This window comes from Pinus tabuliformis, chromosome 5_2, assembly GCF_031772625.1.
Source record: "Pinus tabuliformis cultivar Carrire ecotype Pingquan chromosome 5_2, CPIR1, whole genome shotgun sequence".
In the NCBI taxonomy this organism is placed as follows: Eukaryota; Viridiplantae; Streptophyta; class Pinopsida; order Pinales; family Pinaceae; genus Pinus; species Pinus tabuliformis.
Genome location: NC_142306.1, coordinates 163929838 through 163941574, shown reverse-complemented (window position 1 = coordinate 163941574; position 11737 = coordinate 163929838). Strand labels below are relative to the sequence as shown.

Sequence of the window (11737 nt, the reverse complement as noted above, 5' to 3'; positions counted from 1 at the left end):
TCTTGTTACGCCGTAGTGTTAGACTATTAAAAACTTTACTGCCGTTGATCTCATAACTGAATCTTGTTACGCCGTAGTGTTAGACGATTAAAAACTTTACTGCCGTTGATCTCATAACTGAATCTTGCCGCTCAATAACTGGCTTATCTAATAACTGACTTCTGGCTTATTAACTGACTTCTGGCGAATACTCCATTGCTGTACATGTTTGAGGAGAATGCTTTTTGGGTGATGGTAGTGCTGCTCAAAGGCGGAGCGAATACTACATTGGAAGGGCTATACCTGGATGGATCTGATTGGGAAGGGTCCATCGGTTCTCAGAATCTCTTGAACAAGTATCTTGTCGAGGTCGATACCAATAACTGTATTAGAATAATCTCTTGAACATGTATCTTGTCGAGGTCGATACCAATAACTGTATTAGAATGCATGATCACCTTAGAGATTTGGGCAGAGCTTCAGCGGAGAAAGAACCTCAGCGTCGCCTTTGGCGCCCAACTGATAACATCTTCTACAATCTCTTCCAACAATCATATGTAAGTTCTGAAATTTATTTTCAGAAAATTTGTGTTTTTTATCACAATGCAAGTTCTTGGATTTTGGAAGGGTGTCAATTTTGTTTCTAACATTTTCCAGTGAACAATTTAGGTGCGGGGAATTAGCACACAAACATCAGCCCTATCTTTGGACAATCCTGTGGCAGTTGGCAATCGTTTTGTTGATGTCCGCGGTTTGCAGCTGCTGAGGGTCGAAGGTGCATGGTGTGAAAGCTTATCCAACCTGCTGAGACAGTCAAATCATCTATGGCTTCGCTGGGATATGTCTTCCCATAATCGGATCGCGGAATATGTTTCTGAAATTGTTTCTTCCCCAGAGGATTGCTCGGAAATTGTTTCTTCCTCGGATGGGTGCTCGGAAATTTCTTCCCCCTTTCGTCATGGGTGCTCGGAAATTGTTTCTTCCTCACATGGGTTCATGGAAATTGCTCCAGAAGTTGTCTCCTCCTCGCATGGGTTCTCCTTCAGTTATGGGAGCTCGGAAATTGATTCCTCTCATCTGCCGTGTCGGTACTCCCTGCCTACCTGGATTCCTATGAGTAATTTAAGAGTTCTAGAAATGGCGGGCTGCGAGTTCCAATTGGAAACACTCTGGAATGACGAAAGCGAGGTAAAGTGGCTTTTTCTTTGTTTATTAAAGATGTTTGTGTATATATTTTTCTCGGTTCCTGTACGTGGAGGTTTTTATACGAGTCTGCATTGCAGGCACCTCTGGAGTTGAGGGAGTTGAATGTTATTGTTAATGACCTTCTACAGTTACCGAAGTCAATTGGGCAGTTGAACGTGCTATTGGAAACCTAAGCAATTTGGAAATTCTGAGAGTATCCTCTGAAGAATCCTCTATAGAAATGCTGCCGCTTTCGCTGGGTGGCTTGAAAAGCTTAAAAGAATTGACACTCTTCGGCGGGAAATGGAAATGCTTGTTCGACTCTGTTGGAAATCTGAAACGATTGACCAATCTCACCATAGATTGTGGAACAGTAGAGGATTTACCAGCAGCTGTAAGAGAGTTAAACAATCTTGAAATTTTAAAAGCAATGAATTGCCCAGTACGTGAAGTGCCATTTGGCACCGTGGGAAATGCTGGAGAAAGAATAGATATATCAGCAGATCAGAGTGGGGGGAGATTCGCGATCTCTTCCATTGGTCACGAATGCATGCTTCCTCGCCTCAAACAGTTAGACCTGCACGGCACAAGAATAAGGGAATTATCATTTGCTGAAGGGGTTTGCCCCAACCTTAGACAACTGGACATAAGCGATTGTTTAGATCTGGCGGAGGTTGGAGCATTGCCGAAAACACTGATATTACTGGACCTGAATGGTTGTGATGCATTGAAGAAAGTAATAGGGCTCTGTGGTCTTGGAAAACTCCGAGAACTGGACATGAGAAAGTGTGAATTGGTGGAGGAGCTGCCAGGCCTTGAAACGTTGATATCTTTGGTCCATCTCCGGGTCTCTGGATGTGTCCAGCTGAAGAGCATAAGGGGCTTGGCGCACGCGGCACATCTTCATACCCTAGAATCTCATGACCCTGACAGCGATTTGATAGAACGGAAATTGTTTAAAGATCTGAGGCTGTGGAAAGAGTGGTTGCAAGATTTCTGGTGGGAAAATGAATTACAGTTGGAGGGTGAAGATTTCTGGTGGGCAAATGAATTACAGGGTGAAGATTTCAGCTTCAGGGAATGAATAACAAAATTTCAGGTTTGGGGGATGAATGGCTGTTGGAGGATGAATATGTTTCCAGGCAAGAGAGATGACATGCAGTTGCAGGTCATGGACTTTTTAAAAATTGGAAACCTGAAGACTTGTATCTTACTTGGTTCCTGCTGGGTTGAGGATCTATCTTTGAATGATCTCCCTTCCAAATATATTTGACCCAAATTTCTTCCTCTCTTGAAATTTCTCATCCGCCTCTGTAAAATAAAGTTAAATATCCGTTCAGAACATACACTTCAATATTATTTATCACATCCAACTGTATGTATAAAATGAAAATAACGCCTGGCTCTTGTTCATGGGGGCACTGCGCTGTCTTTGAATCTCAAATTAGCTTTCCTGTGTCGGTAACCGTTTACATGTTGACATTTTACTCTTTTATCCATTTTCATCTTCTAGTATTTCTTGTGCAGCACTGCGATGCACAACACGTAGTCCCTTAATTAAAGATCGTGCTAAGTACTGAATTATAATGTTAATGTTAAAAGTGAGTTAATTTATTAGAAGAAAAAAAATGTAACTAGAAAATAAATAAAGAAAAATGGCAACGTACAACGATACGTCCTGAAAAGTAAAATGGTTATTCTCAGTTTAATATTTTTGAGGAAATTTAATTATTATTTAGTTGTGACGCCGTAATGTGTTTTCCTTATGAAATTAACTTTCCTCTCTGTTTACCTGTCATTTTTATATGTAGGATTATATTTTAGAGGATTATAAAGATTTCAGCCATTAAATTAGAATGGTTACAAAAAATTAGTTGCTGAAACGGTTTGCGCACTAGTCTAATGGTTACAAATACCGTCGCCTCATTTCCAATGGATTGCAAGTCTTCCTCAACAAGCTCAAAGGATGTGTACATGATTTCAAAGCTGTGTGATGGGGGAGATCTCCAGCATTTTATTGACGCACATGTCATCGTTCTTGAGAGACTAGCAGCCACAATAATCCAATCTCTTATTCAATCGCTTCAATACTGCCACTCATGGAAAATCATTCACAGAGATGTAAAGCGATCGAGTATTTTTATATCAAACGCTGGAAACAATGCACACCCCTGTACATGGGTTTTTAAACTTGGGAATTTTGATAGGTCAATTTGGAATGGTACGTTGCAGAAATTTTCTTGAAGATTTATTTGTAAATATTGCATAGCCTTGTAGTATATTGATGGCTTATTTATTATTTGTAAATATTGCATAGCCTTGTAGTATATTGATGGCTTATTTATTTTTGCCGGTGGTCAAAATACAGTCATTGAATTCGATAGCGTAGGGACATTGCTATACTCTGCTCCAGAGATGTTGCGTGGAACTGGATACTCGTACGAGGTTGATATGTGGAGCCCAGGAGCGGTGTTGTACCGTATGCTCTTCGGGAGGACACCCTTTTTGGCAGTGAACGATGCCGTGGTCATGTATGAGCAAATACAAAAGGCAAACCCAACGCTGAGTTACCCCTTCTTGCCCTCCATATCGGATTCCGCTAAGGAACTCGTTCTTGGAATGCAGCAGAAGAACCGCAGACGCTAATTTTCTTGTGATCAAATCTTGAGTGAGTTCTTATTTTCTTTGAGCTTTTTTGATATCCAAACTCTGTTTAGATTGGGCGAGGTACTAAATTACTCTTTAAACGTGATGATTGGAATGATGTAAATCATCCCTAGATATTGGATAATGTAAAGTTGGATGTGGGTTTTCGCTCCACCATTAAGACAGAGATTGTGTCTACGGGCAGGAAAGAGGCTGCCCACCAATGAATAAATAGTTGGCATGGTGAATACAGATGATGAAGAACGACCAGGCTATAGTCTGTAAGAATGTAATTGAATGAATCTTGCTTATATCACTGCATATTGAGGTTTAATTATGAGTCAATTGTTAGCCCATGATCTGCTTTGCTATACAATGTGCAAAGTGCACGCCATTGAAAGGATTTATATTATGTACATTTGAGTAAATCATTTTATTATCTTTAAACATTTTATGTTTAGGAATTATTTTGAATTTAATCAAATAGAACATTGAATGTTATTGAGATTTAATCCGATATAATGTTTGAGAAATAGCTATTATTCTTCAGGTCTTCTATAAAGTGAAGCCCTCGGAGGTCAGGGGGACGGGCAAAGATAAAGATGGACAGTACGCTAAAGCAGTGCCACAATGATTGCCCAGGTTCAATATCACACTGGCATGTCATTTTAAGGTTTAGATCGTTCTAAAATTGCACATGTCCTCAGCTGTAGAAAGAAACTTGTCCCAGCATGCTAACCTTCTAATTACATGCAATATAAGAATTGCTCATCATGAGTTGTTGGGATAGAAGCATGAGCATGATAATGAACCCAGGACCGTCGGTTGTAGGTGCACATTTCATAGTATGGATTTAACGCTTCAATCCCTTTATCACTTCTATCTGAAATTCAATTCATCGTATCTACTTAAAGTATTCACTTCTATCTGAAGTATGAGCATAATCAAAACATATCTCAATAGCTATATTATGTGAAGCAAATTGGAAAGACGATTCTCTATAACTACATAAAAATGGAAAAATCCACAGCTTGAAGGACTGAATATAAAAACATTAGTTTATAAATATTGGTTTAGTGGATTGACATTAAATAAAAAAACATTAGTTTATAAATATTAGTTTAGTGGATTGACGTTGTAAAATTTACACGTAGTGCTAATGATTTGACTTCCTTCTCATTTAAAACTACGGAACAGACCAAAGCCGAGACTAACACGTAAGTTTGTTACGCTTTTTTAGTAGCGGCCTAACGTTTCTAGCCCTGTTCAAGCACGTGCGGCTTCCTTTCTTGCACTTGATCCTATGGCATAGTAAATAAGCTCTGCTTTTCTCCATGGCAAATAATATTTACTCTGTTATAGGATATTGTATGTGGTTTAGGATATTAAATGTGGTTGAGCTGTAAGCATATACAGTTAGAATTATACCAATATAAATTTAAATTGGGCATGGTAAATAAGCTTGACCTTTCTCAATGTGTCTGACGGAGGGAATTGTCATGGTCATTGTCATGGTTAGCCTGGTAAGCTGGGTTTAAATCTGTTATTATCATCAAAATAATCGCAGATATTTGTATTTTTGAACATGTATATTGGTGTGTTATACTTTGAATAATATATGAAAATATTGTTTGACGTATTGGAAAACCTGAGGATGGGTATGTCACCTTGTATGTCACCTTTACCATTGACGATTAATTAATTACGCCATAAGGCATTTCCCTTTGAAATCAACTCCTTTCTCTGCCTACCTGTCATCTTTATATGCCATAGGATTATATGTAAGACGATTGCAAAGATTTCAGCCATTAGATTAGAATGGTTACAAAAAATTAGTTGTTGAAACAGTTTGCGCACTGGTCTAATGGTTACAAATACCGTCGCCTCTTGCAAGTCTTTCTCGACAAGCCTGAACTACAGGTTGGACACAATATTACATCTCAGATAGAAGCTACATAGAAGCTGCTGTTTGAGTAGCCTCTGTCCATATAGCCATTTTATCTGCGACCTATGCCGAATCCAATGCCTGGATGCGTTGGTCGTCATGGTGGAGTCCAAAGCTATTATTCTTCCGGTCTTCTATAAAGCGAAGCCCTCGGAGGTCAGGTGGACGGGCAAAGATAAAGATGGATCGTACGCTAAAGCCTTACGTATCCACGAAGAGAAGCAGCAGTACGACTTGCAGACTATCCAGACTTGGTGAAACGCCCTTCATCATGTCACGAATATAAGTGGCTTTGAACTGCAGGGGGGTAATGGGTAAGGATATCCACTGTCTTGATCCACATTAGGTCTAAATCTGTTCCATTGAAGCATACATCACATCTCAAGTATGCTTTTGTCATTACTTACTTTACTGTCTTAATTAATATTCAGGGACGAGGGTGAAGAGAGACTCTTGGAGGAGCACGAAGAGGAGCTATTGGAGAAGGTTGTGCAAGCCGTGTTGAAAAATGTGGCAATGCCATTGGATGTGGAAAAATATCCAACTGGTTTGGCGGAAAAGTTACAAGATTTTGAAGGGACATTACGATTGCATCATGATGAGCATGTGGAGGTCAAGGTTGTGGGGATTGTGGGCATCGGTGGAATTGGAAAGACGATGCCGGTCAAAGAACTTTTTAATCGTAAGAGGTCAGATTATGATAGATCCTGCTTTCTATTTGATGTGAGGGAAAATGAAAATAGAATGTCTCTAAATAATGTATAAAGAAAACTCATTAAGGACTTGAAGGATAGAGATATCAAAATTGAGAGGTGGGAAGAAGGCGTGGAGATACTTAAAAAGAATCTTTCAGCTTGTGAGGCACTCATAATATTAAATGATGTAGGTCATGTGGATCAACTAGATCCTTTCTTGCCAATTAAGCATGTCCTTCACCCCAAGAGCTTGATTTTGGTTACGTTTAGGGTCAAGCATATCCTTAGAAGTGCAGGAATTGCAGAGTCGTCAGTTTATCAGTTACCAAGCCTCAATATAGCACACTCCCAAGAGCTGTTTTGCTTGCATGCCTTTTTCCAGCCATATCCACTACCAGGATTTGAAAATCTTGTAGATGGGTTTTTAAAGGCATGCCATGGTTTGCCTCTATCATTGAAAGTTTTTGGGTCGCTTGTTTGTGGACATGACAAACTTTACTAGGAAGAGAAACTGAATGGACTTCACCAAACATTACCTACAGAGATAGAAAGGAGCCTTAAAATTAGTTACGACTCTCTCAATCATGAGGAGCGGCAAATATTTTTAGATATCGCCTGTTTTTCGATAGGAAAAGACAAGGATACATGGGTAAGAATATGGAGGGGTTCAGGATGGAATGGTTTGGTAGGGTTTCAAAATCTGCTCAACAAGTGTCTTGTTGAGTTGGACGATGAAAATAGAATAAGAATGCATGATCACCTCATAGATTTGGGAAGAGCTATTGCGGATTGTCCAGAATTATTACCGCATTGGCTTTGGCGATCGATAAAGAATCTTCATCTTCATGAGTTGTTGCAACAATCATCCTCTGTAAGTGTTTGAGCCATCCTAATTGTTGAATGTCTAAAGAACTTTCGGTATTTTTTATTCAAAACAGTCTGCCACACATTATGTTAATAATAGTTTATTGTTTTCAAACCACAAATAGGTGATAACATAAGTGCGCGGATTTGTGATGGCTCCTTGGTACACCTTTATTGGGGAGGATGAAGATTAGGAAGTGTTCCATTTAGAATTAGAATTGCCCTTGATACAAGTTCCAGTCAAGAGGTCTGCAGAATCAGGAAATTGCAACTTCTTGAAGTTGAAGGCAACTTTGAAAGCATCTTGACTTCGGTGTGGTCACCAAAACTCATATGGCTTAATTGGAATGTGTCGATCTACTCATCACTGCCTTCTTGGATTCCATTGTGCGATTAAGAGTTTTAGAAGTGTTCAGTTGGGAATTGAAAAGATTGTGGCAATCTCGATCTGAGGTACGTACATATAGATGCAGCAATTTGCATAGCGAGAATTCTCCTATCTTTTCAATTTCTTATATAATCGAAATGTACTTAACATTGCAGGCACCTCTCCACTTGCAGGAATTAAATATTGAAGCTCCATTTTCCGAGTTTCCAAAGTCATTAAGGTCGCTAAAGGTCGCTGAAGCACCTAGAAAAGATTGTACTGAATTGTCCGCGATTGTTGACATACGCAAATGTAGCAATGCTATCAGAAGAATTTTGTTATCTGAGCTCCTTGAGATATCTAACCCTCATAGGGTTCCTGAAATTGCAGCTTCTTCCAATTTTATTTCGGAATCTAAAAAGGCTCGAATACTTCCATCTGTCCAAGTGCAGTAGTTTGGAAATGCTTCCAGATTCTTTTAGTAATCTAACAAATCTTCAACACATCAATCTGACAAACTGTGGAAGTTTGAAAATGCTCCCAAATTCCTTTGGGAATCTGGTAAATCTCCAACACGCCAATATTTCTAAGTGCAGCAATTTGGAGATGATTCCAAATTCCTTCGGGAATCTAACAACTCTCCAACATATCAATCTCACACTGTGCAGAAATTTGAAGATGCTTCCAGATTCGTTTCAAAATCTAAGAAATCTCCAAACCATGAATCTGACATTGTGCAAAAGTTTGAAGATGCTTCCAAGTTCCTTCGAAAATTTAAAAAATATTCAATACATCAATCTTTCTAGTTGTAAAAGTCTGGAAATGCTTCCAAGCTTTCAGGGAAATCTATTGCAACTTAGACATCTACATTTGAGTGATTTTTTGAATTTGACTCTTTCCACACTTGGAGATATCACCACTCTTGAATGTTTAGATCTATCAAGTTGCCTCCAAATGGATTTATTGCCTTCCCAGGTTGGAAGTCAACCGTCTTTGAAAAAGTTAAATTTGTTCCGTACAAACATCAAAGATTTACCTAGTACTATTGTGTGCGTGAGCAATTTGGAACTTTTGATGTTAGGTAGCCCTTTGTTGGGAGCGTTGCCATCTTTGTTCGAACTGACTAAGTGTTTATTACAAACATTGCAATTTTTCAACAAAATGTCAAGAATGTTACTGTAGTAAAGGTGTTTTCACATCCACTACTTTAGAAGCAGGAGGTGGGTTCTGATTTTCTTCTCCTTCTACTGTGATGGCTATATTTGCTTCTCCGTCACAAGATATTTTGATCTGGGTAGCATCGTCTTGGCTTTTGCCCCACAGAAAAAGGTAGAGACCAATGAATATAAGAATCACACCCATCAAACTATTCTAGTGTAGGAAAATCAAGCATTTCAGTTAATTAATTTTGTAAATTTGTAGGCAAAGTGAGAGAAGAAATAATAAATTTAATGTAAATTGTTAGGGTAGTTCTGGTAAACTTGATTTAGTCGAGTTATAAGTAGTTTTCTGGCTCCAACCTATGGTTTGGACCATGATATTCATGTGGAATATAACCTATTTAAAAGCCAAAAGCCTCCATGTTAATTTCTTTCACTTATGGAGTCTTTCTGTTTTTAAACAGGCTATATTCCACATGAATACCATAGACAAAATTATGGGTTCTCATGAACCCCAAAATAGCTGATAACTTTACTTAATCAAATTTACTTGAACCACTCTAATAGAAATTGAAGACTTAAGAATATACTATATTCCATATGAATACCATGGACAAAACCATAGATTCTCATTAGCCCAAAAACAACTAATAACTTTATCTAATCAAGTTTAATTTCACCTGAACCACTCTAAGACAAATTGAATATTGGAGTATATAACAAACCACCGAATTGAATATTTGAGAATATAACAAACCACCCACCTTCCCAGACGCAGCGTGTCTCCCAGAACTATAGATGATAAAATTGCTGAGCACACGGTAGACACTGGGTTGAATACTGTAATGAATACTGGCCCTCGTTTCTGCAAACACCATAACTGTAATGGAAATGCCATTGCATTGAATATGATTCCCTGCCAAATTGAATTAATCTTCCACAAATCAGCTTAACCACCTAACAAAAATTTAAGTTATTCATGGCTGAGAAAATTGAGGAAGAACATCATTCATGTATATAGACTTACTGCAGCGAACACAGTCAAAATATTAGCCCTATCCAGTATCCATGATGTTGGAATGATGCCCCTGTCAAGAATGGCTATTAGGAGAGCAGTTTGGATGGAGCCTAGAATGGCAGTAATTGATGTAAATGATAGTGTGGCTGGAAACTTCTTCAATGTCTCAACCTACACATGAAATTATAATCATACATTTGATTGGGTGGGGAGCTTTGAAACTTCTAAATACAAAAAAGGGTTATAATTGGGTATCAATTTAATATGCAAGGTGGTAGGGAGACCTGCAATATCATGGTAGTGGATAACATTATCACTGCTGAGATAAGGTAAATACACACTCTAATCTGGTTGCCTGAATCTCCCTCATGTAGAATGGTTTCCACTAGGTGTACTGTATTAGTGTTGGAAACTGATGTTGATTGTCCCCACAGAGGCCAGAGTTGGGCTAGAGTAGGACCTTGAAGGAAACTCATAGCCATTGCTCCACCCACACAAATTACAGTTCCCAAATTTTGGCTCTATTGTGAATACACATAACGTCTACTTTCTCCATCCTACACATTTGACACTCACATTAGATTCTGGTCACAATAAATCTAAATGATATAACTAACTCCAAATGAATGCATCATATAGGTGAGCAATTATAAGCTCAAAATAATTTTTTGACCATTAGTAACCTAAATCAAAATAAATTGTTTAGAGTTTCATTTCATTAACCTAAATGAAAGAATCTCCTCCAAATTTCAACTATGTGAATAGTTATAATCTCCTTCTAGTTTAAATAGTTATAAGATAAATAATAGAAAATCTTTTAGCTTTTTAATAACTTAAACTACATGTAACTTCAATCATTAACATTCACTACCAAAATACAAACGATTTATATTTCATTCAAAGTGAGTGTTGAGTTCTTGATTAACCACACATTCAAAGTGAGTGTTGAGTTCTTGATTAGCCACACATTCATGTAAACGATTCATATTTGATTAACCACACATTCAAAGCACATTCATGCAACCACACATTCAAATGATTAACAACACATTCAAAGTGAGTGTTGAGTACCTGATTAACCACACTTTCATGCAAACGATTCATATATGATTAACGACACATTCAAAGCACATTCATGCAAACGATTCATATTTGATTAACCACACATTCAAAGAACATTCATGCTAATTAACCACACATTCAAAGCACATTCATGCAAATTATTCATCACTCAATGCAGAGTTAAGGTTTATAGCCACTCACTTATGGATCAAAAGCATGATGAATTAGTAAACTCTTAGTTGTTGGATGTAAAAAACATGATTCAAGTCTATTCTACATGTTAATGGGTATTTCTATCAATCCAATACATAGATGAAGTTTATAAACACTACTAATGTATCAAAATCAGTTACACATGCCAAGGGGAATCAAGTGCCATATATTTCAACTCAAAATCTCTGATCAACAAACTTTGTATTTCAGAGCTTTTCAACTGCAACTAGGAAAAGCTGCTGTAGTAGAAAATATTTCCCCTCTTTATATTTGGTGACTCACTACAGCATAAAGAGAAAAATCCATTGGTGTTGCAGGGCTTCAAATCTGAGGAAAAGAGTTAGACAAATAAGCAAATGATTTGGACAACAGATCTACAGATCCCATGCTTTCATCCATAATGATTTAATTTCTGCATCGCTGAATTTGTAATGAAAGAAACTCAAGCCCATTTGATCTGCAAGTCATTCATTGTGCTCTCAAACGATTTGCAGTCGCGAGGGAAGAGGAAGAGGAAACAACAGAGTGGTTGAAGGATTTATGAGATCCTAACACTGATCTGATGGATTGGGCGAGGGAAGAGGCAATGGCTGCCTTCACCTG

The 11737-nt window shown here is 38.1% G+C and overlaps 2 protein-coding genes across 2 annotated transcripts; both read left to right on the top strand.

Moving 5' to 3' along the window:
• Nucleotides 1-386: 386 nt before the first annotated feature.
• LOC149158057 (uncharacterized) lies at nt 387-1358 on the top strand. Its single transcript, XM_089433865.1, has 3 exons — nt 387-536; nt 649-1167; nt 1263-1358. Exons 1-3 carry the CDS (start codon nt 387-389, stop codon nt 1356-1358), a joined length of 765 nt encoding a protein of 254 aa, XP_089289991.1.
• A 1708-nt stretch (nt 1359-3066) lies between these two features.
• LOC149158056 (calcium-dependent protein kinase 21-like) lies at nt 3067-3810 on the top strand. Its single transcript, XM_089433864.1, has 2 exons — nt 3067-3385; nt 3533-3810. Exons 1-2 carry the CDS (start codon nt 3067-3069, stop codon nt 3808-3810), a joined length of 597 nt encoding a protein of 198 aa, XP_089289990.1.
• The last annotated feature ends 7927 nt before the right edge of the window (nt 3811-11737 follow it).